General features: G+C 41.2%; 1 protein-coding gene across 3 annotated transcripts; it reads left to right on the forward strand.

Moving 5' to 3' along the window:
• Window positions 1-204: 204 nt before the first annotated feature.
• On the forward strand, window positions 205-22,336 carry gkup (glucuronokinase with putative uridyl pyrophosphorylase). 3 transcript variants are annotated; one of them, XM_057839371.1, is made up of 23 exons: window positions 205-374; window positions 8,400-8,509; window positions 8,613-8,657; window positions 8,766-8,919; window positions 8,994-9,065; window positions 9,133-9,221; window positions 9,296-9,449; window positions 9,704-9,781; window positions 10,125-10,216; window positions 10,342-10,447; window positions 10,523-10,602; window positions 10,712-10,780; window positions 14,653-14,713; window positions 14,809-14,825; window positions 14,950-15,007; window positions 15,471-15,563; window positions 15,902-15,962; window positions 16,043-16,156; window positions 17,760-17,817; window positions 17,923-17,991; window positions 18,533-18,596; window positions 18,725-18,796; window positions 21,695-22,336. In XM_057839371.1, the coding sequence occupies exons 1-23, from the start codon at window positions 318-320 to the stop codon at window positions 21,788-21,790; spliced, it is 1,869 nt and encodes a 622-aa protein (XP_057695354.1). In that variant the 5' UTR covers window positions 205-317; the 3' UTR covers window positions 21,791-22,336. The 3 variants fall into 3 exon arrangements, 2 of the variants coding, with proteins under 2 accessions (XP_057695354.1, XP_057695357.1); XM_057839374.1 differs by having other exon boundaries at window positions 8,403-8,509; XR_009063510.1 differs by lacking the exons at window positions 18,533-18,596; window positions 18,725-18,796; window positions 21,695-22,336 and having other exon boundaries at window positions 17,746-17,817.
• The last annotated feature ends 4,352 nt before the right edge of the window (window positions 22,337-26,688 follow it).

The following is a 26,688-nucleotide window of genomic DNA, read 5'->3' on the forward strand; positions in this document are numbered from 1 at the left end:
TATGAGAATTTGAAAGACACGCTAGACGTAGTACTATCTGCCCCACACTATTCCAGCCTTCCGAAAGTCCTCTCGTCTGGTTACGGGAGACAAACGCCGCTCTGAAATGAAAGTACCCTTTATTTTGTAAACGACGCGGCGGAAGTAATGGACCAAATGTATATGAATAAATCAAGCATTTCCGGTGGAAAGGTTTGCTAGAGAGGCGTGGTCAGTACTAATGTTGTGCTCGAGTGCAGCTCTGGACGGGCTCCTTCTGAACTACACGACTGCAGAGAAACATCCGAAATTCTATTCTGTAACCAGAAGCTGCTCCAATGATTTGTATACTTCTGGTCGCCGGTCACGGCACAGTTTTAGAGACTGAAATTAAGGTGAGCAGATTATACATTGCAAAAAGACAAATTTACTGGGGGCAAAGTTCGCAGGGTCAGTGTTGGTGTACTGTTCGCCTAACTTGTTACCATCACAGAGAATTTTTGCTCATTTTCTGAAAGTTTTAAGATCTGCAATGTATAGTTGCACCATAGCTAGTGCTAGGATATATGACGATACTGTACAGTCAGGTTAATAAATTTTGGGACTCCGGCACAACTTTCGGCTTCAGATGCCACTGCAGTTGATTAGAAAATAAAACGAACATGATATGCTTTACGTGCAGACTTTCAGGTTTAACTTGTATTTACTTTCAAAACAGACGAACGTTGTTGGAATAACAATACGTCAGTGTGCCTTATTTGTTTTCGTTTTTTGTTTTTGTTGTTCTTTTTATTCTTATTGTTTTTTTAACAAGGGATTCAAAGTAATTGGACAAATTCAAAGTGTAACTACTATGTTGCAAATCTTTTTGGTGTCAATGACAGCCAAAAGGCTTGAACCTATTGACAATCAGTTGGAAATCTGTTTTGTCCCTGGTGATGCTCTGCCATGTCTCTGCTACGACTTAGCCAATATATAAGCAATATAGCCAATGAGTTTTGAAGCATTTAGCTCAAAGTGCATCACAACATCGAGTTTAAATGTCATTCTTATAAAAGACAGTTGCTCAAAGTATTTAAGTAAGAAAATTGCAAATTTGTTAGCCCTCTGATAATGGAGAAAATAATTTTTAAATAAAAAAGACATTTTATGGGTGCAACCATTTTGTGATGTCATACTGTATATGCCAACCCAGCGACATACACACTAATAGACTTGAGCACAGGTGCATGTGATAATGAGTATTGCAGTGATGTCACAGATTACTTGAAAAAGTAATTTAATTACTGATTACTGATTACTCCTCAAAAAAGTAATCTAGTTACTTTACTGATTACTTTATCATCAAAGTAACTAAGTTACTTTAAAAGTAATTTGTCAGTTACTTTTCCCAATTTTTCTACCTTTGCTGCCTCAACAGAAAAATTTCATCGCATGTAATTGAATTTCCTCCTTCCATCCTTGAGTCATCACCTTATCGTGGTGGAGGGGTTTGCGTGTCCCAATGATCCTAGGAGCTATGTTGTCTGGGGGCTTTAAGCCCCTGGCAGGGTCACCCATGGCAAACAGGTCCTAGGTGAGGGGCCAGACAAAGAATGGCTCACAAGACCCCTTATGATGGAGAAAATTACAGGATCCAAGTTTCCCTTGCCCGGACGCGGGTTACCGGGGCCCTCCTCTGGAGCCAGGCCTGGGGGTGGGGCTCGAAGGCGAGCGTCTGGTGGCCGGGCCTTTTCCCATGGGGTCCGGCCGGGCACAGCCCGAAAAGGCAACGTGGGTCCGCCTTCCCATGGGCTCACCACTTGTGGGAAGGGCCAAAGGGGTCGGGTGCGTAGCAATTTGGGCGGCAGCCAAAGGCGGGGGCCTTGGCGGTCCGACCCCCGGCTACAGAAGCTAACTCTTGGGACATGGAATGTCACCTCTCTGGCGGGGAAGGAGCCCGAGCTGGTGTGTGAGGCAGAGAAGTTCCAACTAGATATAGTTGGACTCTCCTCCACACACAGTTTGGGTTCCGATACCAGTCCTCTCGAGAGGGGTTGGACCCTCTTCCACTCTGGAGTTGCCCACGGTGAGAGGCGCCGAGCAGGTGTGGGCATACTTATTGCCCCCCGGCTTGGTGCCTGTACGCTGGGGTTTACCCCAGTAGACGAGAGGGTAGCCTCCCTCCGCCTTCGGGTGGGGGCACGGGTCCTGACTGTTGTTTGTGCTTATGCACCAAACAGCAGTTCAGAGTACCCACCCTTTTTGGAGTCCTTGGAGGGTGTGCTGGAGAGTGCCCCCTCTGGGGACTCCCTCGTTCTGCTGGGGGACTTCAACGCTCACGTGGGCAATGACAGTGAGACCTGGAGGGGCGTGATTGGGAGGAACGGCCCCCCCGATCAGAACCCGAGCGGTGTTCTGTTATTGGACTTCTGTGCTCGTCACGGATTGTCCATAACGAACACCATGTTCAAACATAAGGGTGTCCATATGTGCACTTGGCACCAGGACACCCTAGGCCGCAGTTCGATGATCGACTTTGTGATCGTGTCATCGGACTTGCGGCCGCATGTTTTGGACACTCGGGTGAAGAGAGGGGCGGAGCTGTCAACTGATCACCTTCGGTGGTGTGTTGGCTCCGATGGTGGGGAAGATGCTGGTCAGACCTGGCAGGCCCAAACGTATTGTGAGGGTCTGCTGGGAACGTCTGACAGAATCCCCTGTCAGAAAGGGCTTCAACACCCACCTCCGGCAGAACTTCTCCCTTGTCCCGGGGGAGGTGGGGGACATTGAGTCCGAGTGGACCATGTTCCGCACCTCCATTGTTGAGGCGGCCGATCGGAGCTGTGGCCGTAGGGTGGTTGGTGCCTGTCGTGGCGGCAATCCCCGAACCCGCTGGTGGACACCTGGGGTAAGGGATGCCGTCAAGCTGAAGAAGGAGGCCTATCGGGCCTTTTTGGCCTGTGGGACTCCAGAGGCAGCTGACAGGTACCGGCTGACCAAACGGACTGCGGCTTCGGCGGTCGCCGAGGCAAAAACTCGGACATGGGAGGAGTTCGGTGAGGCCATGGAAAACGACTTCCGGACGGCTTTGAGGAAATTCTGGTCCACCATCCGGCGTCTGAGGAGAGGAAAGCAGTGCACCATTAACACTGTGTATAGTGAAGATGGTGTACTGCTGACCTCGACTCGGGAAGTCGTGAGTCGGTGGGGAGAATACTTCGAAGCCCTCCTCAATTCCACCGACACGCCTTCCTTTGAGGAAGCAGAGTCTGGGGACTCTGAGGTGGGCTCTTCAATCTCTGGGGTTGAAGTCACTGAGGTGGTTGGTAAGCTCCTCGGTGGCAAGGCCCCAGGGGTAGATGAGATCCGCCCTGAGTTCCTAAAGGCTCTGGATGTTGTAGGGCTGTCATGGCTGACACGCCTCTACAACATCGCGTGGACATCGGGGACAGTGCCTCTGGATTGGCAGACCGGGGTGGTGGTCCCCCTTTTTAAAAAGGGGGACCGGAGGGTGTGTTCCAATTATAGAGGGATCACACTCCTCAGCCTCCCCGGTAAAGTCTATTCAGGGGTGCTGGAGAGGAGGGTCCGTCGGGAAGTCGAATCTCGGATTCAGGAGGAGCAGTGTGGTTTTCGTCCCGGCCGTGGAACAGTGGACCAGCTCTACACCCTCGGCAGGGTCCTCGAGGGTGCATGGGAGTTCGCTCAACCAATCTACATGTGTTTTGTGGATTTGGAGAAGGCGTTCGACCGTGTGCCTAGGGGAGTCCTGTGGAGGGTGCTCCGGGAGTACGGGGTACCGAGCCCCTTGGTAAGGGCTGTTCGGTCCCTTTACGACCAGTGTCAGAGTCTGGTCCGCATTGCCGGCAGTAAGTCGAATTCGTTCCCAGTGAGGATTGGACTCCGCCAAGGCTGCCCTTTGTCACCGATTCTGTTCATAATTTTTATGGACAGAATTTCTAGGCGCAGCCGAAGCGTTGAGGGGGTCCGGTTTGGTGGCCTCAGCATCTCATCTCTGCTTTTTGCAGATGATGTGGTGCTGTTGGCTTCATCAAGCCGTGACCTCCAACTCTCACTGGGGCGGTTTGCAGCCGAGTGTGAAGCGGTTGGGATGAAGATCAGCACCTCCAAATCCGAGACCATGGTCCTCAGCCGGAAAAGGGTGGCATGCCCTCTCCGGGTCGGGGATGAGATCCTGCCCCAAGTGGAGGAGTTTAAGTATCTTGGGGTCTTGTTCACGAGTGAGGGTAGGAGGGAGCGGGAGATTGACAGGCGGATCGGTGCAGCGTCTGTAGTGATGCGGACTCTGCACCGGTCCGTTGTGGTGAAGAAGGAGCTGAGCCAAAAGGCGAAGCTCTCGATTTACCGGTCGATCTACGTTCCTACCCTCACCTATGGTCACAAGCTGTGGGTCGTGACCGAAAGAACAAGATCCCGGATACAAGCGGCCGAAATGAGTTTCCTCCGCAGGGTGTCCGGGCTCTCCCTTAGAGATCGGGTGAGAAGCTCGGTCATCCGGGAGGGGCTTGGTGTCGAGCCGCTACTCCTCCGCGTTGAGAGGAGCCAGTTGAGGTGGCTCGGGCGTCTGGTTCGGATGCCTCCTGGATGCCTCCCTGGAGAGGTGTTCCGGGCATGTCCCACCGGCGGGAGGCCCCGGGGTCAACCCAGGACACGCTGGAGAGACTATGTCGCTCGGCTGGCCTGGGAACGTCTTGGAATCCCGCCGGAGGAGCTGGCTGAAGTGGCTGGGGAGAGGGAAGTTTGGGCTTCCCTGCTGAAGCTGCTGCCCCCGCGACCCGACCCCGGAATAAGCGGAAGATAATGGATGGATGGATGGATGGATGGTAATAGATAAGGCTTTATCTTCGAGTTAGCAGGGTTTTAATGGAGTTGATTTCAACCACCACCGACTTGCGCTAGCTCAGCCACTCCGGAGCCCTGAAACTAACAAACAACTGACAAACTGCACAGAATTTGTTCAAAACAACTCCAACGACTAATTAAACCCCCACTAACTCGAAGATTAAGCCTAATGTCAAAAATTCTGAACTCCCCCTTTAAAATAAAGACCTAGCCATTAAAATGCTATCTATAAAAGTTGTAAAGCAATAAAACAAACAACAAAAACAAAAGAAATGAACAAGAATCCTACAAAGTATTTCAGAATGCATTCAGTATAGGCCAAAAGTTTGGATACACCTCAAGGGTGGACACTTTGAAGAATGTACAATATAAAACCTGTTTTCAAGAACATTAATCCTCATGTTCATTCATAGTTTTAATATTTTCACTGAGAATTTACAATAGTAGTGAAAATATATAAAAAGCATAAATGATGAGGCGTGTCCAAACTTTTGACTCGCTCTTTTGTCACCCCCCCCCCACACACACACACACACACACCTATACACACACACACACACACAACGTCACACTTCGCCTATGGTACAAACTATAACTATAAAACGTACGTAAAGGCTGGTTAGAAACTGTAAAAGTGCTGGCTGTCTCGTAACCTGTTGGCTTTGTTTCGATTTTTGTCGCATTGTGCTGTAATTCCAAGTGGTTCCTTGAATTTGCGACGCACGGAGATATTTTTTGGCATCTTTATTGGAGAGAAATGTGAAGTCATGGCTCTATGTCCAATAAGCAAATGCAGCCGTTTGTGGTTCTTCTCCTACGTCTTCCACTCTCAGCATCCTGAGAGGTCCCAGTTGTTTGTTAGCCGCCAACAGCGCTCATAGCATGGTAAACCCGTGAGCCGGTGTTCTGCCAAAATCTCCTACATCGGCGAAACGTCCCACATTAGTCGAATTTAACACCCAAAGTACTACTGTGCGCTCTAAACTTGTTTTGTTTAGATGCATACAGGAATAACGTAATAAAAAAATGCCTGCAGAAAATATTTAAATGAAGTTATATCAAATAAGGACGGTTTAAATACACTACGTGACTAATGTGGTCAACTGCTTCAAAGCTAACACAAAAAACACAATGGTTAAAAGTATGAGAGGGTAATACATGCAAAAAGTATCTTTGAGGCAGTGAAAAGGTTCTAGATAACTAAATAAAAACAAAAATAGTGAGTACTCGCCGCTTCTAACCGATGTGCGCATGCGTGTGGATGCATGCGCAAGCGCGCTTAGCATTGTGTGGCACGTTTCGCCGAGTAGTAAGGAATGGCCGAACACCTGTTCTACACCGAATCCCCCCCCCGATGAGAAAACGTGACATCCAACGGAGATACTTTTGTCATCTTTACTGGACAGAAATGTGAAGTAATGGCTGTATTTCCAGTGAGCAAAGGCATCTATTTGCGGTACATATCCTGCCTTTCACTGTTAGCCTCGCTGCCTATGCTATGTTGTTGGCCGCCGTGGCAGACAGCGCTCAGCCTCAAACAGCACCGTAAAACACGTGACCCGTTTTATTTTCCCCGATGAGAAATGCTCTTCGTACATGACTACAGTATTCTTCATTCTACATACATTATGAGGACAAAAACAAAATAGTAACGCACGGGCACTAGGGAAACTAACTTTAATCGGATTACTGGCTTGGAAAAATTAACGCGTTAGATTACTCGTTACTGAAGAAAGTAATCAGATTACAGTAACGCATTACAAAGTAACGCGTTACTGACAACACTGGTATTGATGACATAACCAGAAAGGGCGGGAAATTTGGGATACTCACATTTGATCGGCTAAATAGTACAGGTGTCACTGACTGCATAATTTAGATGCGGCCGCTTGATCAATTTCGAGCCATCCCTGAAACCTAGAGGTAAGGATTGTGCCTATTGTGGCACACTCAGCTCTGTTCATGCTTTTAAATTTTCCCAGCCAGGGTTCGAGAACCACGACTAACCTCATATTTTATATTATTTTTTAGAATTTCTTTTAATGTTTACATTGTATTGTAGATAATGGAAAGTAGCAGACATCATTGTGTTTCACAAGTTTATTGAAAACTTGGAAGCATTTATGGAGTGGACATGACAACGGTGTTTTTGTCTGCAGTCATATTATCCATAAATATGAGAAAATCGGGTCAGGCGGGTCACGGGGTGGGTGCGGGTGGGTTGCCTGGGTATCACCTGCTATTGATACATTAGATAATGTTTTGACTGGGGAGGTTCCCAATCCGATTACCTGTTCAGAAATTGGCCTCATCACTTGTTTTTCACAGGATGAGAATCGGGTGAAAAATGAAGTGTTTTTAAGATGTACCATAATTTTCGCACGATAAGACTATATGCCGCCACCCACCAAATTTGACACGGAAACATTTGTTCTTAGATAAGCCGCACTGGACTATAAGCCGCAGCTGTACTCTGTGTATTATGGGATAAATACACCAAAAGATATTAACCGGTAACACTCTATTTCACAGCGGCATCATAGGACTGTCATAAGAACAAATTAACAACTATGAAGCTTTGAAGCAATTGGCTGCAAAGCTTCACTGCTTCAAGAAGCTTCACTTGGCCATCACTGCTCTCTTGGGGGAAACAGTCAACCTCTTTTGCCACCTGCTGTTAACACTGTTGTTGTCCAACATGCCTCCAAGCATGCACTGCAGTGCTACAGATGTAAATAACAATCAAAGTTCATGTTATGTGCTGATCATTTCTTCACTTACTGTTCCAATTGTTTAATGATTTGCTAATTATGGGATTTGATAACTCTTTATTTGACAGTGGTGCCATAAGTCTGTCGTTAGTCAATCATAATTATGACATGACACTGTCATGAGCATTAATGAATGCTTATAACAGATGTCATTTAGTGTTATCTGGCAAATTATCACACTTTGGAATGGATGAAAATGGTCCGAGCTGGACATAAATGAAGTTAGTGACATAATTTGTGGATGACACTTAATGACATCTGTCATAAGCATTCAGTAATGGCCATGATAGTGTCATGTCAAAATTATGACGGTTATGAGTCGCCGCTGTCAAAAAAAAGTGTAACCTATTAATCCAAATAAATCAACAAATAAACCGCTACTTTTTTCCTTCATTTGGAATCCTGCGGCTTATAGTCCGAAAATTACGGTATCCGTTATTTAGCGCCACAAGGCAAAAAAAAAATATTCCGTAAGTAAACAGATATTGCACAAACAATTTTATTGGGTAAAAAAATTACAGTGGTCTCCATTTGGCATGATGCCCAATTTTAAATGAATTACAAGTACAAGGTCACAAACCTTGCTGTATAATCCCTGATTTTGGTATGAAGGGTTTAGTGTCCCTACACTCAACAGTGTAGTTTTAGTACAGTGTATTGAACACTGATTAATTGATCCAAAAATACTGTATGTTAGCATGTTTTAGTGTCTGTATCAGAAGCCCTAATGCAAATCTTAGGGTATCATATATTAACAATATGAGGTACTATAACAAATCATGTTATTGTTCATCTCTTCTTAAGCAGAATGATGAGACAGGCTTGTACAGTCACTTAATCGGAGTACCAAAGAGCTTGCTTCCAGGCATCGGAGGAATGAAGATTTTGGACTTCTGGTGGAAAACGGTCAACATGTAAGTCTCAGTGATATTAGCTTCAAAACTGATAGTTTTGTCTTCGTTGTTTTAATGTTTACGCAACTTCATTTTGCTAACTGCATGCCTGCTTTGTCCTCAGGCGTCAGTTATTTACAGAGGTGTATATTGTCACTAATGCAGACAAGTGAGTGCACATGTCGCTCCAATTGACCTTCTTTAGACACCAGAAAGCTACCAAAAGAAAACTAAACCAATGATTTGTTTTTGCTGTTAAATTATCTCCTCTGATTAGGTACAAGTATTTTGAGCGCTGGGCAACAGCTAATGATTTTCCAGTGGAAAACATAATAAATGATGGCAGCACTACACTGAGTGACTCTCTTGGCGCTGTGGCTGATCTGGAGCTGGTCATTCGCAGCCGCAAGCTGCAAGATGACATCATGGTGGTAATATGAGCCTTCCTAAAATGAAATCGTTTTTTGTGATTTTTCTGCGCTTCATTTAACCTTTGTGTAAGCAGATAGCAGGAGACATGTTGTGTGAAGACCAAAACTTTGACGTCGCTCAAGTGATCCGTTTCTTCCGTTCAAAGGTAACGATAATTGTATTCATTGCAATGACATATTGATGGAACTGTACTTACTGTTTTTGTTTCAAAGCCTGGAGAGCTGATCATCTACTATGAGATGGAAAAAGGAGAGAAAAGCACCTCCAGAGGCATTGTAGAAGTCTGCCCTGATTCCCATCGGTGATGAGAAATAAGAATATAACATTGAAATCCTAATCATCTCACCTCGAGACTGGTTTTTGCCTTCTTTATAGGATAATTCGTTTCTTGGAGAAAGCCAAGGATGGGCTCACATCTTCTCGATTGGCCAGCGTGGTGTTTTACTGCATCCAGAAAGAGACTCTACCCGTCCTATCTGACATCCTTAGTCAGATGGAAGTCACAGACGGGTCCTTTGGAAGATTCTGGGTATGTAAAAAAACATAGTGCATTTTTTTAACATGATCACTTTTTCTAAAGTACAGTGGGGCATCAGGGGATAAGTGGCATCTGTTTAAGAAAGTAGGTAAAAAAAAAAAACCCTCAAATCCCCATCTGGGTAAAATGCCCAACGTAAATCGACTGGTGAAGTAAATATAAACAATTCCACTCATAAACAGGTTCTACTGTATTTACTTCTTATGATCAGACAAGCTGTTGCTGATACATCAATTTCTGTTTAGGAGGAAGTGATTAATAAGAATCTCCTTGATGTGTTTGGAATGAAGCTTCCAACTGGTTTCCAGCTAATAGGACAAGTGGTAAGTTTTCTTTCTTTACATCATAATTTAGATCCCCAATTGTATGGCAATAGATACTGCATAACCTTTTTAAATTTTGCTCGGTTAATAATTTGTCGCATGTTTGAGATTAGTGCATTGATACATTAAATAATCTATTAAATAGGAGTAAACTTGTCATGAATTTATTAGAATTTCCAAAATATCATCCAAATCCAGTGCAACTTTACCTGACCTGAATTAATGTTCATTTACATTTACCACTAATGGTAGTGTCCTCAAAGTTGAACTGGATTCTGATTTAAAAAACATCCGAATTTCACGAATCCATCCTTTTTGACGGTCGCATCTCTCAACATCTTAGACACTGTCAGACTACACCAAGTGGCTCAATTGTTTCTCTGCCAAACAACAAGACAAATCATCCAAACCAATCACATGTCGGTCTTATGCCAGGTTTGTATCATAATAACGATAATATTCTCAACAGAGATTATCTTTACTTAGTGTGTTTTTAACCTTTTACATGTTTAACACAAAGAACATGTGATTCTTAAAATAAGTGACTGATACTTACACAGGGTTGGATTAATCGGAAATCCATCAGACGGTTTTAATGGAAAAACCATCGCTATGACTATCAACAACTTCTGGGCTGATGTCACCCTAGTGAAAAGCCAAACTTTGGTAAAGTAAAGCACACATACATTGGTGCACTCAACATTATCATCACAGAGAATGTCAAGTTGTTTGATATTACAGGTTCTCCTTCCTCACCCACTTAATGACCCCACAGAGTTTGGAAGCTTGCAAGATTTGTTCAGTATCAGTAGAAAAGAAGGGTGTGTATGATCAAATAATATATTACCTGCAACACATAAACCTGTTTTTTCATTTTTGTTCTTGTCACATATATATCATGCACTAAACTGTATGGATCATCCACTGCAGGTACCTTGGAGGCCTTCGGCTTCTGCAAGCGACCTGTAAGAAGTTCTATCAGTTCTGCTGCAAACAAGGGTGAGTGCTTGACCTGGATGAAGTCTGTATTCTGTTGTTTGTAATAGGGATGTTGTGATCCAATCACGTGATTGGAAATCGGGCCGATTGCGCCATTTTTCACAGGATTGGGATCAGGTGAAAATGATCGGGTTTAAAAATATATATATGTTATTCTGCTTCATGCTCGTATAGACCCCAATCACCAACGTCACACAATCACGTGATTGCTGTATTGTGCCGCCATATTGTCCGTCATTGGGTGTCCGTATTGTCAATGCTCGTAGTTTCTAAAGGGGGGATTCACTTGCAAATTATGGAAGCCCCGGTGCTTTCAGACGCTATAAACTCATTGGATGAGTTGCATAAAAGCCGTTATTTGGAAAAGCTTCGGTCGATCCAGTCGCCAGATCCATATTTGATGCCCAAACCAATGTTTCCTCCTGTCCGATCCCATCCCGTGTGTTAGAGGTCTTCCTGAGACCACAAAATTTCCAATCATACTCCAGTTTATGTCACGATAAGGAGTCGGGTACCCAAAATCGGCACCAGCCCGAATATAAACCGACATTTGGTCATCTGAACGTCACCGTTGTTACGATTGTAAAATGAAACTTGATCGACAACAGCCCGGTGTGTGCCGAAAAATAGCTGCCCCGCGTAAAATGTCCCCTCTGACGGGAGCGCTTATTTATAACGCTTTATTGACGTGAAAACATCAAATGTTTTCATGGACGCATTACAGTAATGGATTTACAACTGTAAGATCAGTTTTAAATAATTAAATTACACAAAATATTAGTACTGTATTTTAGTAACAAGTCATAGACTGGGCCACATAACCATCTTTGAACAGAAATGTATTAGTCTACAGGTTTTCACGACCATATCCCAATGACAATCACACAGGTGTGACATTTATTAGTTCAAGCAGAGTAAAATAATACATATTCACGGTACAAGAAAGTCGTTCCCGTGTGGGCGCTCCCGTCAGGGGGGACATTTCACCCAGGGCAGCTATTTTTCGGCACAACACCTGTTGTTGCGCTCACCTTCTTGCTGCGCGACCGTGGCGACGAGCTTCGTAGTCTCCGTCTGGTGTCTGCGATCGTGTTGGCATTATATTGATGTTTTCGCCACTGTCTGACGGCTGTCGACACAAATGCTTCATGGACCGAGATAAACAAACCATGCTGCTTTAGAGATTTGCCCTTTTAACAATGGGCACACAGCAACTACTAAAATGACTGTTTATCTTCTCTGTTACTGCAACCAACCGCCACACATGCCTTCACCATTTTGATTAATCAATATTCACGATTGTCAGGAAGGTTTTTGGGTTCGTTTACTAGGCGGTGATTCCTTAGACAAGCAGAAAAACACGCAGTAATAGGAGGAATGTCCTCCTGACTCCTTTAGTGTCAGATTTCCAAATATATAAACCAAAAAGGGCCACATTTCTCATGTATATGAACCTAATTAATTAATAGGCAAAATGATCAATGCAAAATAAATCCTTATCTACTGATAATAACTTTTACGTGCATTGGTTCAGATGATACACTGTTCGATTCAAACCTTTGTTTTCAAAAAATACTAAAGAAACATTTTGAAAACTTCCTGAATAAATGTCTGGTTTTTATTAGCAAACATAAACATAATGAAAAAAATTCACTTAATAATGGTAGGGTCAATTCTATCCTTACAACATATGGGACTATTGAAAGATCTAAATTCTCTATATAACTGAACATTATATCATGCAAAAAAGGTAAGGTTGCTTAAAAGTTGGTGGGGACAATTTTAGCATCCTGAAAAGTTGGTAGTGTTATGTCCCTATCGTCCCTATGCAAACCTACGCCCTTTTTGTAAAAGTCCTCCTTATTTTCCTTTACTTTAAAAAATCTCTCCGCCTCATTGGAGAGGATTGCTTCAATTAGATCGTTCTGTGTTCTGTTTGACAAGCCAGGAAACACAGTGAATGTGTCCAAATGTCTAGCTAACCTTTCATCTTTCTCAGCAAACCCATATAATCGTTCTACATATATGCCACGTTTAGAAGAGCTTACACGCTCATCGTTACCACGAAATGTTAACTCCTGTTTAGCTAAGATGCAGGTTGCATTAATGAGGTCTTTCAAACTCTTTCGGTTTTCCTTTACCTTAGTGTTGTGGATGCTACCGTTGAGCTTCCGCTGTTCGTCAAAGCCAAATCGATCCTTGAGCTTCCAAAAGTTTTTAAAGCAATCAGGCTTTGAATGTGAGTGGTCGAGCTCTCATGTTTGCTGAGGCTTCGTGGTAGTTTTTTAATGTCACAATATCTCGTGTTAGTCCAGACATTGGCACAAGTTGAGAAGAAAAGGCAGGGAAAGCAGCAAAGGCGATTTTTCGAAGGACAGATGCATAGCCAGTCTTTTCGGGTGTACCAGTCCGTTTGAAAAGAGCGAGTTATCTTCTGTCCCGTAGTTTGAAGCAAGCCTTTTAACTCCGGTGTTGTGTTAATTGTGTCCACTTTTGACGGAAAGTCCAGTTTCACGTACACCCCCTTTCAGTGCGGCAGAGTACTATCTGCCGCAACCTGTGCCTTTTCACTGCAGTTTTATTTCCCATCAGCAAAACTAAATATGTCGCTAACAAACATTAAACTTTAAGGGTTAAAGACATTAGCCAGACTGTGGAAAATCAGGTCAAATAAACGTATCTGGAAACATTATAATGGCGACATGCATATGTACGGCAACCAGCACGCTCCAATTCCATGTGTCAACCCAGTTTGTTATGGATTGCGCATTCAGAGGTGAGGCTTTACTGCCGCACCTCTAGTTTCATTTCTTTATTTGAACAGGAAATAGGCAAATTCAGCGATTTTGACTATAAAAATGTTTGAAATGAGTCATACATAAAGAGCAATGGACAAATATTAATATAAATTTGATGCTATAATTATTTTTTTGTCATGATGACAGGTGAGGCTCTGCCTCACCTGCCTCCCCTGACTGCACGTCACTGGTAAACACGATAAGTTGACGGACAATATGGCGGCACCAGTCAGGGGGGCGGAGTTGTGACATCACGTGATTGGGGTCTATAGCCTCTCACTCTCCCTCCTGCTGCTTTTCTTGGTCACCAGTGCAGCTGGCGTTTGGTATTTAAAGTTAACGATGATTGACAGGTTTGTAGCTTCGAGCTGGCAAGTGAAGGCTCGGTAGCTCTATGATCAAAGGCACAAATGTGTTAATCATTGTTTAATCAATCTTCATTGTCTTAAGGCTGATCTCAGTAGCATGAGCGTCAAAACGTGAGTGAATTTGAGTGAACTTACTCATTTGAATTATATGAATGTTATGGAGAGTAAATAAAGTATGGCATCAAAGGTGATGCAATGTTTGTGCACCTACATTTTGTGCTGGTGCACCGTAAGAAAAAAGCAACCAATGCAAAAAGTGTGGAGCCTTTGCAATATACAGTATATCGCAATGTTATCATTCATATATATATAATATATATAATACATCATTCATGCCTAATATATACATATATAGCCAAAATCCAAATAGCCAAAAGAAACAAAAATATATACGTTTTATACTCCAGAACACTCCCAGAAATAAATATAATAGTAATAGGAAGTACTGTAAAACAGTATAGTACTTCAACATATTTGGAACTTTTGTTGAAATAAAAAAAAAAAACAAAAAAAACCCTTTTTTTTTTTTTTTTTCCAGTATCAGCAGATTCTCACAATCAGGTGACTCGGACGTGGGTGCAAAAATATGCAATCGATAATTCAAACATCCCTGAAAGCGAGCAGATTTTAAATCCTTGACTGTGTGATGACACACTGGCGCTGCAGTGTGTCACCACTAATGTATTCTTTCAATTTTTCTCCACAGCATCGCGTTGACAAAGCAGAATTTCACACTAAAGTATGACACAAACATTCCTCGACAAGTGGTGAGCGTCCACTCATGTACTCATCAGTTCATCACTTATAGAGAGTAAATTAAGAGAAAAAATAAAACATAATTATTTGTCTGTCTTTGTTTTAGGGCCTTGCTGGGAGCAGGTTAATAACTTTCTTTTCAATTCATACTACATGTTTACTTACTGTTGAATGCAATTTGCCAAGGTATATTATGTGGTTCATATAGCTAATTGGAAATCATTTACTAGTGCATTTTTCTGTGCAGCGCCATCGTCTCCGCTACACTGAAGAGTCTCATGAAATTTTACAACCTCACAGATAATGTGAGTGAAACCTCCTCCTTGACACTTAGGCCTGAGTTAATTGCTACTTTGTACATTGTGTTGTCATTCCCATTGATTCCACCCCATTCTAAATTCTATTAATTTAAAAAGCTTTTTAGTTTGTGTTCAACCTTCTTTAAAGGTTAAGATTGCATTTTGCGAACAACATTTACAATTTCATTTATATTTTTGATTGTGACAACAGTTGTGTGTTTGTTACCACTACTTCTGAAAACTGCAATGAGAGCAATATTGCAAATAAACACAGGCACACTCACACTTAGTGGGAGTCCAAACAACATCCTAAACAGCTTTCATTTGCAACTCTCGTTAACTCGTTGGCTGCCATTGGTGGCAAAACCCGTCAAATCTATTTGAACTTAGAATGGGTGGCAGTGAATGATCAGCTAATGAGTTAATATACTGTAAACATTGACAAGCTGTTGGTTTATATGCATACCAGGATCTCCCAAAGCCAGTCCGAGCCAACTTTATTCTCAATGTGGAAACTGATGAACTATTCATTACTGCAGGTCTTCAAGACAGAGTTGTGCAGGTTAGTATTGCATGTAAACAGGGCAAATGTTAGTTGAGGAGGAAGAAAAGAGACTACATATTACTTGCTTACCATGCACAGTATACAGCTCACAATAATAATTTCGAGTGGGATTAATTAAAATATTTGATTTTTTTTTTGGGGGGGGGGGCACATACTTTTAACACATGCTAAAACATAGCAAAATCATGGTAACACTTGGGCATTGAACTAATGCTCCATCAGATTGACAAAACTATATGTTCTGTTTGTCAGCGCTTAACCTAATTAGTCAAATGTTACTGTTGTGTCCCTTTGTCCAACCAGTAGCAAAAGAAATTATGGTTTATCATGTGCAGGTCTACGAGGGTTTAGTGTACATGGACTTCAGTAAAAACCTCATGGAAGAGCAGGGCTACGGTATTCACATCACTATACACTATATGTGTAAAAGATTTATATTGTAAATATTCTGTGTATGTGGTGTTTTCCACTTTTAGGCAACTACATCTCATTGGATATGAGTAGCCTGCCTCAATTCTGGTTGGCCTACTTAAATGATCCCAGTGACTCTGGGCGCATTCATAACAATGTCCGACAACGCTGGCTCAGCGGTAGGCTACTGTTATTTTTCGGACTGTATTTTTTAATATGAAAAATGTAAATGCTCAAATCAGCTATCATAAAATTAATGACCTTAAAGAGTATGAAAACACGTGGGGAAATGTTAATATTCCATCATTTATCCATAAGCGCATGCATTTTGGATTTATATCATGCCACTTTGTGTAATTACACACATCGCAACACCAAGAAAATGATAGAAATTTGGATCGATTGTCAAGCTAAAACGACCGGCGCCCGAGATCCCAGAAATCTAGCATATTGTGTGTGTGACGTCACAACTAGGAAACAACCGGCTCAGTGCTTAGTACTGAATGGTGGCGATAACGGCGGACAATTTTGTTTCTAGTTGCAGCGACGAATCCGACGTAACGAACATTCTTCTAATGGTGACGAGGAGACTTATGAACCTTTCTTTGGTGTTTTGGGTTATCAATTGAAGCCCAAACGAAAGCCAATGCAGCCTAATGAAAGGATCATTGAGGGGCGCAATCACACTGATGAAACACCGGCAACAGATCGTGTGGGAAACACCGAATGGTTTTTTTTTTTTTTTTTTTGTGAAGCTGATACACCGTGACCACAAAAAAAAGTAATGTATAGAATAATTATCATTTATTGTGCTATCGTAGGTTTTCGCTCTGCCAACAGACACAAATATGAATGGGATTAGAGGATTTGTTGTACATATTTTACGAGCGATAATTTATACATGTGTCCAGTCCTATATCCAATGTGTGATATGTTTATTATAAAAGAGTACTCACTCTGGCCATTTCGAGCTTGGCTGCTCCCCCTCATTTGCTTAGCCTGGGGTGGTGGGGTGGTCTCATCAGTGCCAGTCATCGTCCTCTTTCTTGATATCTCGGGACATTTAGGTGGCTGCACGTGTATGGTGGGCACCACATCTGCTTTCAGCAGCAATTTCTTAGCAAAACCTGATTTCATTTGTCCATAGTTCTAATAACTTTCAGGTGTAAAACGTGCACCATACAAAACCGTGCCAGAGGCTGGGTCTGCAAAATTAGCCCTCTTTGCACGGATGAACTTTACTCATTGTCTGCGTTGTCCAGCTATTTTTCTTGCGCTCGGGAACTTGTGGGTACTACATTGCGACAAATGGCTATTTGTACACCACATAGCTTGACAGGTTTGAACCATTTTAGCGATTTTTTTTTTGATAAAACACGAACGCAACTCTCTCGTCGATAAACAACGATGGCACCTGCCTCAATCTTTTGTTTCCTGGCTGTGACGTCAAAGCCCCATTCGGCTGTTTCCGGAATACTTTCGGAAATGTTCGTAATTTTCAATCTATTTTCGATAATTGCTCATGAATGTGATTTATTTTTTTGTTAACTTTATTAATATTTATCTTGCCACATAACGGTTCTATTGATATCTCACAGCTCCTTAGTATTATAATTCTCTTTAAGATCAGTTAGATTACTATTGTCAATAAAAAGTAGTATTGAATTTCAGGTGGTTTTATAATCCATATTGTTAATGGTATAAATATTTCATCACTGTTGTCTATCGTGAAAGGTGATGGCATATTTTCTTTTGTATTTTCTGACAGTTGTCTATCTTTAGGAGAGCCTCTTGTGGTCGAAGCGATGAAGACGTTTGCTGAATTTACTGATCAAGCCAGGTAGAGCAATCTCAACGTGAAGATTTGGTCTTAAAACACATTTTAGATGAAACTTTTATTTCACTTCAACAGTACCTAAAATAAACTTTCTATTTTATCTCTCAGAGTTGCTCTAATGGATAAAAACTGGAACCATCTAGCACAGCTAATGGACCAGAACTTTGAGTTACGGAGGTAAACTGTCTTTTCTGATACATTTGTACGGCTGGGACACATTTTAATGGCACGATATTAAACATTTAACCCATAAAAGTGTTCTGTGAAGCTTTTGGGACTTTTACTGACAGTTTCTCATAGTAATTAAACATAAGTATAGATAGATCTTTTATATCAAAGTGCCTTTTTCATTCAATTTATGGTTCCAATTGAGAAAAACAACATATGACATCACTTCTGCTTTTGATCCCATTTTATTATGTATTGTAAAGCACTGTGTGCTGCATTTTCTGGTATGAAACGTGCTGTATGAATAAAACTTTGAGTAATTGATTGAAATGTGCTAACGTATCAACTGAAGAAGGAACCAGAGTACTCATACTCACAAATTTCACAAAAAGTGACAAAATGATCCAGTCAAAAAAAAGTTTTTTTTTTTTTTTTAATTTTCAAAGTATTATGATTTATTTCAGTATTGTGTCATTATAGCTAATTTCACTGCATTGCAAGTAGTGATAAACATGTTAATACTAAACAGCAAAAACAATACTTCCTATAGGTCCGTGTACTCTGATGAGTGCCTTGGTCCTGGCAACCTCAAGATGGTGGCGTTAGCAAAGCAGGTAGGTAGTCTGTGGTTTATGTCTCTATATAGGTATAAAGTTTATACATGAACAATATTCAACTTCACAAGTATGTTCTTTTTCATAAGTCCTATGCTTATTATTGTAATGATCTGATCTTCATGCAGTTTGGCTCCGCAGTGAAGTTACCAGGCAGTGGTGGCGCAGTGGTGGGATTGTGTCTAGATCCTGCAAAACTAGTAAGACTACACCAGAGAACATTTTCACATGCAGTAGCCTTTATCGATATTTTTGAGAAAACATAAATATTTTGATGAAAACACAACACATATTGAAAACAAATCTATGTAATGCTGTTTGAACTTGCTGTTATTGTACAACTGAGCATGGAAACACATCATACTCCCTTATGCAATGTGAAGTCCAGGAAATGTCTCTAAAATTTCATTTGAACTGGATTACGAGTCACTGTCACTCCCTTTCCTCTTTCTCATCATAATGTCTATGACAAGTGTTCTGATGCATTGTGTGGGCTCATTTCCGCTGCCAAACTTGAGTTGTGATTAACTGGTGAGCGATAACCTTTTGCTCTAAAGCAGATGGAATATTCCCTAAATCTTTTATGATCCCATTGTTAGTGTAGTAGAACAAAATGCCTGAATTCAAGTACTGTAGCTTCCCAGGAAGTGCCCCAACCACAATTGCTGTGTGATTAATCAGTCTGGTCATCAGACAAGGATGTAGTCTATCACTCTTTCAAGTCAGTTGGAATGGGCTACAAGTCCTTCACAACAATGGACGAATTCAAAGTGCTCCATATCATGATTCATCAACTAAATAAACAGGCAAGTTACAGTGGGGCAAATAAGTATTTAGTCAACCACTAAATGTGCAAGTTCTCCCACATGAAAATATTAGAGAGGCCTGTAATTGTCAACATGGGTATACCTCAACCATGAGAGACAGAATGTGGGGGGAAAAAACAGAAAATCACATTGTTTGATTTTTAAAGAATTTATTTGCAAATCATGGTAGAGAATAAGTATTTGGTCAATACCAAAAGTTCATCTCAATACTTTGTTGGCAATAACGGAGGCCAAACGTTTTCTGTAACTCTTCACAAGCTTTTCACACACTGTTGCTGGTATTTTGGCCCATTCCTCCATGCAGATCTCCTCTAGAGCAGTGATGTTTTGGGGCTGTCGTTGGGCAACACGGACTTCCAACTCACTCCACAGATTTTCTATGGGGTTGAGATCTGGAGACTGGCTAGGCCACTCCAGGACCTTGAAATGCTTCTTACGAAGCCACTCCTTTGTTGCCCTGGCTATGTGTTCGGGATCATTGTCATGCTGAAAGACCCAGCCACGTCTCATCTTCAATGTCCTTGCTGATGGAAAGAGATTTTCACTCAAAATCTCTCGATACATGGCCCCATTCATTCTTTCCTTTACGTAGATCAGTCGTCCTTGTCCCTTTGCAGAAAAACAGCCCCAAAGCATGATGTTTCCACCCCAATGCTTCACAGTGGGTATGGTGTTCTTCGGATGCAATTCAATATTCTTTCTCCTCCAAACACGAGAACCTGTGTTTCTACCAAAAAGTTCTATTTTGGTTTCATCTGACCATAACACATTCTCCCAGTCCTCTTCTGGATCATCCAAATGCTATCTAGCGAACCGCATACGGGCCTGGACGTGTACTGGCTTCAGCAGGGGGACACGCCTGGCAGAGTAGGATTTGAGTCCCTGGCGGCGCATTGTGCTACTGATAGTAGCTTTTGTTACTGTGGTCCCAGCTCTCTGTAGGTCATTCACTAGGTCCCCCCCGTGTGGTTCTGGGATTTTTGCTCACCGTTCTTGTTATCATTTTGACGCCACGGGGTGAGATCTTGCATGGAGCTCCAGATCGAGGGAGATTATCAGTGGTCTTGTACGTCTTCCATTTTCTAATAATTGCTCCCACGGTTGATTTCTTTACACCAAGCGTTTTAGCTATTGCAGATTCAGTCTTCCCAGCCTGGTGCAGGTTTACAATTTTGTCTCTGGTGTCCTTCGACAGCTCTTTGGTCGTGGCCACAGTGGAGTTTAGAGTGTGACTGACTGAGTTGTGGACAGGTGTCTTTTGTACCGATAATGAGTTAAAACACCTAACCCTAACCCTGACATTAATACAGGTAACGAGTGGAGCCTCGTTAGAAGAAGTTAAACCTCTTTGACAGCCAGAAATCTTGCTTGTTTGTAGGTGACCAAATACTTATTTTCCACTCTAATTTGGTAATAAATTCTTCAAAAATCAAACAATGTGATTTTCTGTTTTTTTTTTTTTTTTTTTTTCACATTCTCTCTCATGGTTGAGGTTTACCCATGTTGACAATTACAGGCCTCTCTCATCTTTTTAAGTAGGAGAACTTGCACAATTGGTGGTTAACTAAATAGTTATTTGCCCGACAGTATATATGTAGTACCTTGTCTTTGACGTGGTTCCATGTTGTACTGCAAAAATGCTAAGCAGCACTGATGTCTGCTGAAAGAGATGTAATTAATGAATAAATCATATTGTTATTTTAAATTAGCCATGTCCAAAGGTGCATCAACAGTTTGTTGTAAGAACATCCTAAAACTTTTAAAGTAAAATCAATTGACTATTAAAAAAAAAAAAAAAAAAAAAAACATTGTCGATATCAAATTGCTTTACAATAGGCTATTGGCAAATGCACACAAATACAGGTTCTGTTTTGTCTAAAAATGCTCTGACTCCCGGGGGACTTCGGATTGATAAATGATGAATGATAAAGAAAAAGGAAAAGCTGTTGGGTATAATAAACATATATACACTAAAATGTAAAATTACAATTGTGTGGGATGGTTTGCCTGTCTTCGGCAACGGCAGCGCTGGGTCAATTTCTGCTCAATGACAGAATGAATGTGAATGCGAATAGTTGTCCATCTCTGTATACCCTTTGACGAAAAAGTGACGTGTTCAGGCCACGATGTAGTCTACCTTTCACCGGAGACGAGCATGTTTTGTTGTTTTGACTCCAAACATGTTAACACCAAGTCCAAGTTGGTGCATCTTGTTTACAAGTAATCTAGCAGTATCTGCTTGTATAACGCAGCCTCTCTCTGTCCTATCAGGTGGAGATGAGACAAGCTTTCCAGGAGGCTGGCTGTGTATTCTGTGTTATCACGCCATACAACCCATCTGCCAGCACTGGCAACAGTCAACTGTAACTGCTTCTGCAGGATTCACGTCAGGCTGCTTAAAGCCAACATTGGCCACTGGAGAAATATCCCCAAATCTAAAAGCAAATATGTAAATAGGTACTTGAACTTGAGCCGATTATACATTTGTCCCCCAAGATCATATCCAATGTGTATTAGAGATGGCCTATCGGCATGTAGTTAATACTACAAGGCTGGGAAAGCTTTACTAGTGTATTGGTAAGTCAGTTGAGACCGACAAGCGCCACACAATGATACTGTTGCAGTCATTTTCAATCTTGATACCAAGTTGACACGTCCCCTTCCTAAAACTGGCCAGACAAAATGATGGAAAACTGAAGTTTACCAGACAGGAAGGTTGCAAGTTATCTGTCCAAGAATGTGAAGAATTTGGTCGTATGTATGAAGACAACGTGCCTCTAATGAAATGGTATACAAGTAACACAAGAAGGTGTGAAACTCTGAACCTGTATGCAGCAAAATAAATCAGGTTTTAGCAAACAGCTTGAATACAGCCATGTCACAAACATTATCTTTTTCTTCTTCTTTTTTTTTTTAAATAATTTAACCCGGTAAGGGCATTGATATTACTTTTTTATTTACATTGACGATCTGGCTTAAGTGTCTTTCCCATCCATGGGCACTTCAACAGAGGACAGTGGAGAGTCAGGATGTAAATCCCTGACCATTCGGTCAATTAACAACTTGCGCTACCACATGCGCCACTGTTGCCCCTAAAAATATTTGACTAAACACCATTGCAATGGCTTGGAAATAAAACGAACAGGATGATCTTTAACTGCAGACCTTAAATAGTAATCTAAGAGTTTTTGTGGTAAATTAGAGGAACAGTGAAGAAATTACAACACTGTTAAATGTGGCTCTTTTTGAGGGACCAGAAATAATTGGACTAACTCACAATATTGGCTTTATCCCAGTATATAAATTTGACCCACTGATGAATGAGTTTGACACCCTAAAAAAGAAAAAGCCAGATTATAAAAACAATTGTATCTCCTAATTTAATTCTCTTACTGTGCGTTATATTGATTCATGTAAAAGTCATCACTTTTTACTGTTTATAACTGAATATATCATGTAAACATTGTACAGTTGAAAATCTATATTTTCTTTGGGAATTAAATGTTTTTAAAATATTGTCTGTCATTTTAATTACTTAATACTGTAGATATGTTTGCATAAGGTTGGGAAACATTTAGTAAATTTCCATAGTGAACTAACATTGTCTGCCATTGATGACAATAAACCAATTCCAATTCCTTTGGACTGGGAGCCCAATTAGTTAAGCGGCAGAATTTTGCAAATATTTACCAATGTGGTGGCACTGTCGTGTAGCTGCCTCTCAATCCATAGATTCGAATCTGTCTGGGCTGCAGATTTTTGAGCATGATTTAATGGAAAAGTGTTACACTTAAGCCTGAAACATTTTATTTAGTTAAGCAAGTTTCCGTGTAAAAGAATATATGGCTCCCTAAATGTCACATCAACCGAGAAATAAAAAGCACAACCGAAGAAAATGCATACTCTGTATTGACTAACTCAGAACCTACTGGCAACAATATCCCTGCTATTAATGTTATCAACAGGCATGAAAATCTCTCACCTTTCGGCGAAATTCGCCGTTTTGAAGTTAAAAAGGGTGACCTACGTGAATTGCGTAGATCCGAGGAGAAATTCTTTTTTTTTTTTGGGGGGGGGGGGGGGGGGGGGTTAGGGAGATTTTATTTAATTACTTATTATTATTATTATCATCATGTGATTAACTAAGTACGTAAACTGAGCAATTCAGAAATCGGTCCTTTTCAAAAGTCACACTTGGACAGTCAGCAAATCCTTCTAGATGCTTCACTGACGAGAACCAATCATCGGCCCAAACTGCGTTTCATTATTCCAATCGCGCACACTCTTTACGTGTACGTGGAGTGCTTGGAGAGCCTTTCGTTGCATTGCAAAGCTGCGAAAACAAAAAGCAGGCCTTATCCACACCGGGGCAGACCAGAGCGCAGCATACACACTTTGCCTGTATTTGCCAGCAGATTGAATTTGGTGAGTAATGGTTTCAATCGTTTTCATATTTTGCGATATAAATAAAGTTACTGCCATTCGTTGCAGCTTGCGTCGAACACTGCCAGAGCTAGCCAAATCTCCCGTGAAAAAATAGCTTCCGTTAAATTGACCTCAAGCTTATATATTTAGCGGTAATATAAACGAAGAACCCACTGTTGAGTCAGATTAAGCGGCAAGCTCTCGGATGGAGGGTGCGCCTCGCATCGCTCCCGTCGTCCGCCTGAGACGCGTTATTTTCGGCTGGGACTTGAGCTGACGGCCGGTGTCGGCACAACACCGGCCCGATGAGTGGTGGGAATGATTCTTGCTTCTTAAAGCTTTTCAGAAATACAGTGGTCCCTCGTTTTTCGCGGTTAATGGGGACCAGAACCCGCCGCAATAAGTGAAAACCGCGAAGCAGCGGCCCCCCTCAATTTTTTTCGTGCGTGTTCAATGTATTTATTCAGATTTTACATTGTGAGAAAAATACATATGTAAGACATGCCCCCCCCCCCCAAAGTATCATTTATAAATGGTTTTTAAGCACTTCAAAATGTAAGAATTATGATAAGTTATAAGCATGTTACTGCCCCACCGAATTCTTTTTAAACAAGAATAAAGTAGTAAGAAAATGCTTGGCCTTATTAAATGCTTCATAGTGAGGCTACTCAAACCCTCTGAGGCTGCTCACTTTGTTAAACGATGATTGACACATGTGCAAACCTTTTCTATGATTGATTTTTTTTTTTTTTTTTTTTGGAAGCAACTTATTTTTTTGATTGAATAATAATAGACACAAAGGTCCTAGCCAAAATGTGACCCAAACGCAAAACAACATTACTTTAATGGAAAAAGTTGTTTCAATCAAGAAAAATAGTTTTCAAATGCTTTTTTTGTCTCAAATTTATTTTTGCAATCAAAAACTTTTTTTTTTTTTTAAAGTGACTTTTTTGGGATTAAAAATATATATTATATATAACTTTTTTTTTTGATTGAATAATAAAGACACAAATCCACCTCCATAGTTATTGAGAGAGAAAGAAATTAAGAAAGCTTTAAAAATAAAAGCCACCAGGATTTTTTTTTAAAGATTTATATTTCACTATATAGATATGCCTTGTAAGGAAAGGAGATTGAGGGATAAAAATGTTGGATGAAGCTGCTAAAGGCAGTGGATACCTCATCAGCTGCGTGAATGGCAGACTTGGTAAGAATAAGTTTGCAAGGATAGTCGGGTATAAAATACAATTATAAACACAATTACAATGTTATTTTTCTATAAGATTTTATGTCATTGCTTTATTAATTTTTAGGTGCTAGAGTTGTTAAGTATGGATAATAATGAAATAATAGTTTTGAGAAAACTGTGCTGTTGGTGGCTCAGTGACCATCTGTTGTGGTTTGTTTTCAAATGAACAAGTTGAGGAAGGAAGTTTTGATGCAGAGGTTGAAGGAAGAAAAGAGACTGACTGAGTCACAGCCAGAAAGTGTTGATGACAGTGTTGATTTCTATTCACTGTTGCCCCTCCCAATTAAAGTGTGGCACAGTTGCAGCCAATTATTATCTAAAGCTGATTAAAATTGAAGTTATGTTGTTTTAAGGTGTATTAAGTACTTGTTCATGTGCCGCTTTTGATCTACGAGCACCCGCCCCTCCACCGGTCGGTCTCTGCACGGCCTTGCTGAAACAGAGTGTGGGTCGACAGAGCTCAATATTTTGTTGGGTTGTACAGTGTACCGGAACATATTTCCTCCACACCCTTCTCACCTTTTTAACCCCTGACCCATTTTCATGCCTGTATCAATTGGCCCCGAGACAGAAATAAATCAAAATCTCTCTCATGATCTATGCCTATACATCCCAAGAATAGAGTTAACAAATTTTACTGTGATCTGTCCATGAATAACTTTTAATTCCACACTTAATCAGCTCTGAGACAAGAAAAAAAAAATCAAATCCAACTCCAAGTATCGGTGCTGGAAGTCACTCACAGCAGGGCGTGCTGACGATTTTATTTTGTTTTTCCCCATCCAAAAACAGCTGTTTCTATCCAAATAAGTCATCCTCTCGTGTTTTCTTCTTACAAGGCGTGCACAATGGCAGAACACACGCATGCTGGATAGTTTACATACCACTACTAGGCTACTACAAAGACAGTGTTCTTTTTCACCTACAGTGTGTGTTGGGAGTTTTTGTATTGAAAAAAAAAAAATGTATTATAATGCAATTCCCCGCAGCTAGTCAGCGCAATTACACACGAACACATTTGAAAACTGAGGCTTATTGGACCTTTTTATTTTAACATTCCCTTTTCTCAACATTGAAATAAATTGGACATGAATATCGAACAGCACTCTGTACGGCGGCAACTCAACATCACCAACATACAATAATTTGACTACAATGCAAGCATGTCTTACCTATTTGAAGACACAAAAGGTAGATAGAACGGTCATTCATTATCATCCTCATTTTCAACTTGGAATTATGAATTTTGGAAAATTTTCGCTGTTTTTGTATAGAAAAAAAATGAATAATTCGTTTTTGCGCCATCATCACGCCTTCTCTGTCAACAATTAAATTTTCCAACTACGCCTTATTCAATGTGACCTGTTAGCAAACAAGGTGTCAGGTGGTCACCATGTTATTAACCCCCCCCCCCAAAAAAAATCAACATATATATTTAATCCCCAAAGTTAAATACTCTATTATGTATTTATTTATTTATTTATTTTGTTATTTATTTGTTTATAACATTTTTTTTCTCCCCAACACCAGGGGGTGCTCCAGCACCCCACTTCCATCCCTGTGTACATCCCAAAAACATAGGTACAAAAAT

Source organism: Corythoichthys intestinalis, chromosome 6 (genome assembly GCF_030265065.1).
Source record: "Corythoichthys intestinalis isolate RoL2023-P3 chromosome 6, ASM3026506v1, whole genome shotgun sequence".
Lineage (NCBI taxonomy): Eukaryota > Metazoa > Chordata > Actinopteri > Syngnathiformes > Syngnathidae > Corythoichthys > Corythoichthys intestinalis.

Coding starts and splice junctions, on each gene's coding strand:
- gkup (XM_057839371.1), top strand. CDS start 318: ATGATTTGTATACTTCTGGTCGCCGGTCACGGCACAGTTTTAGAGACT. Junction 9,066..9,132: donor TCCGTTTCTTCCGTTCAAAG/GTAACGATAATT, acceptor TTTGTTTCAAAG/CCTGGAGAGCTGATCATCTA. Junction 15,008..15,470: donor TTTACAACCTCACAGATAAT/GTGAGTGAAACC, acceptor TATGCATACCAG/GATCTCCCAAAGCCAGTCCG.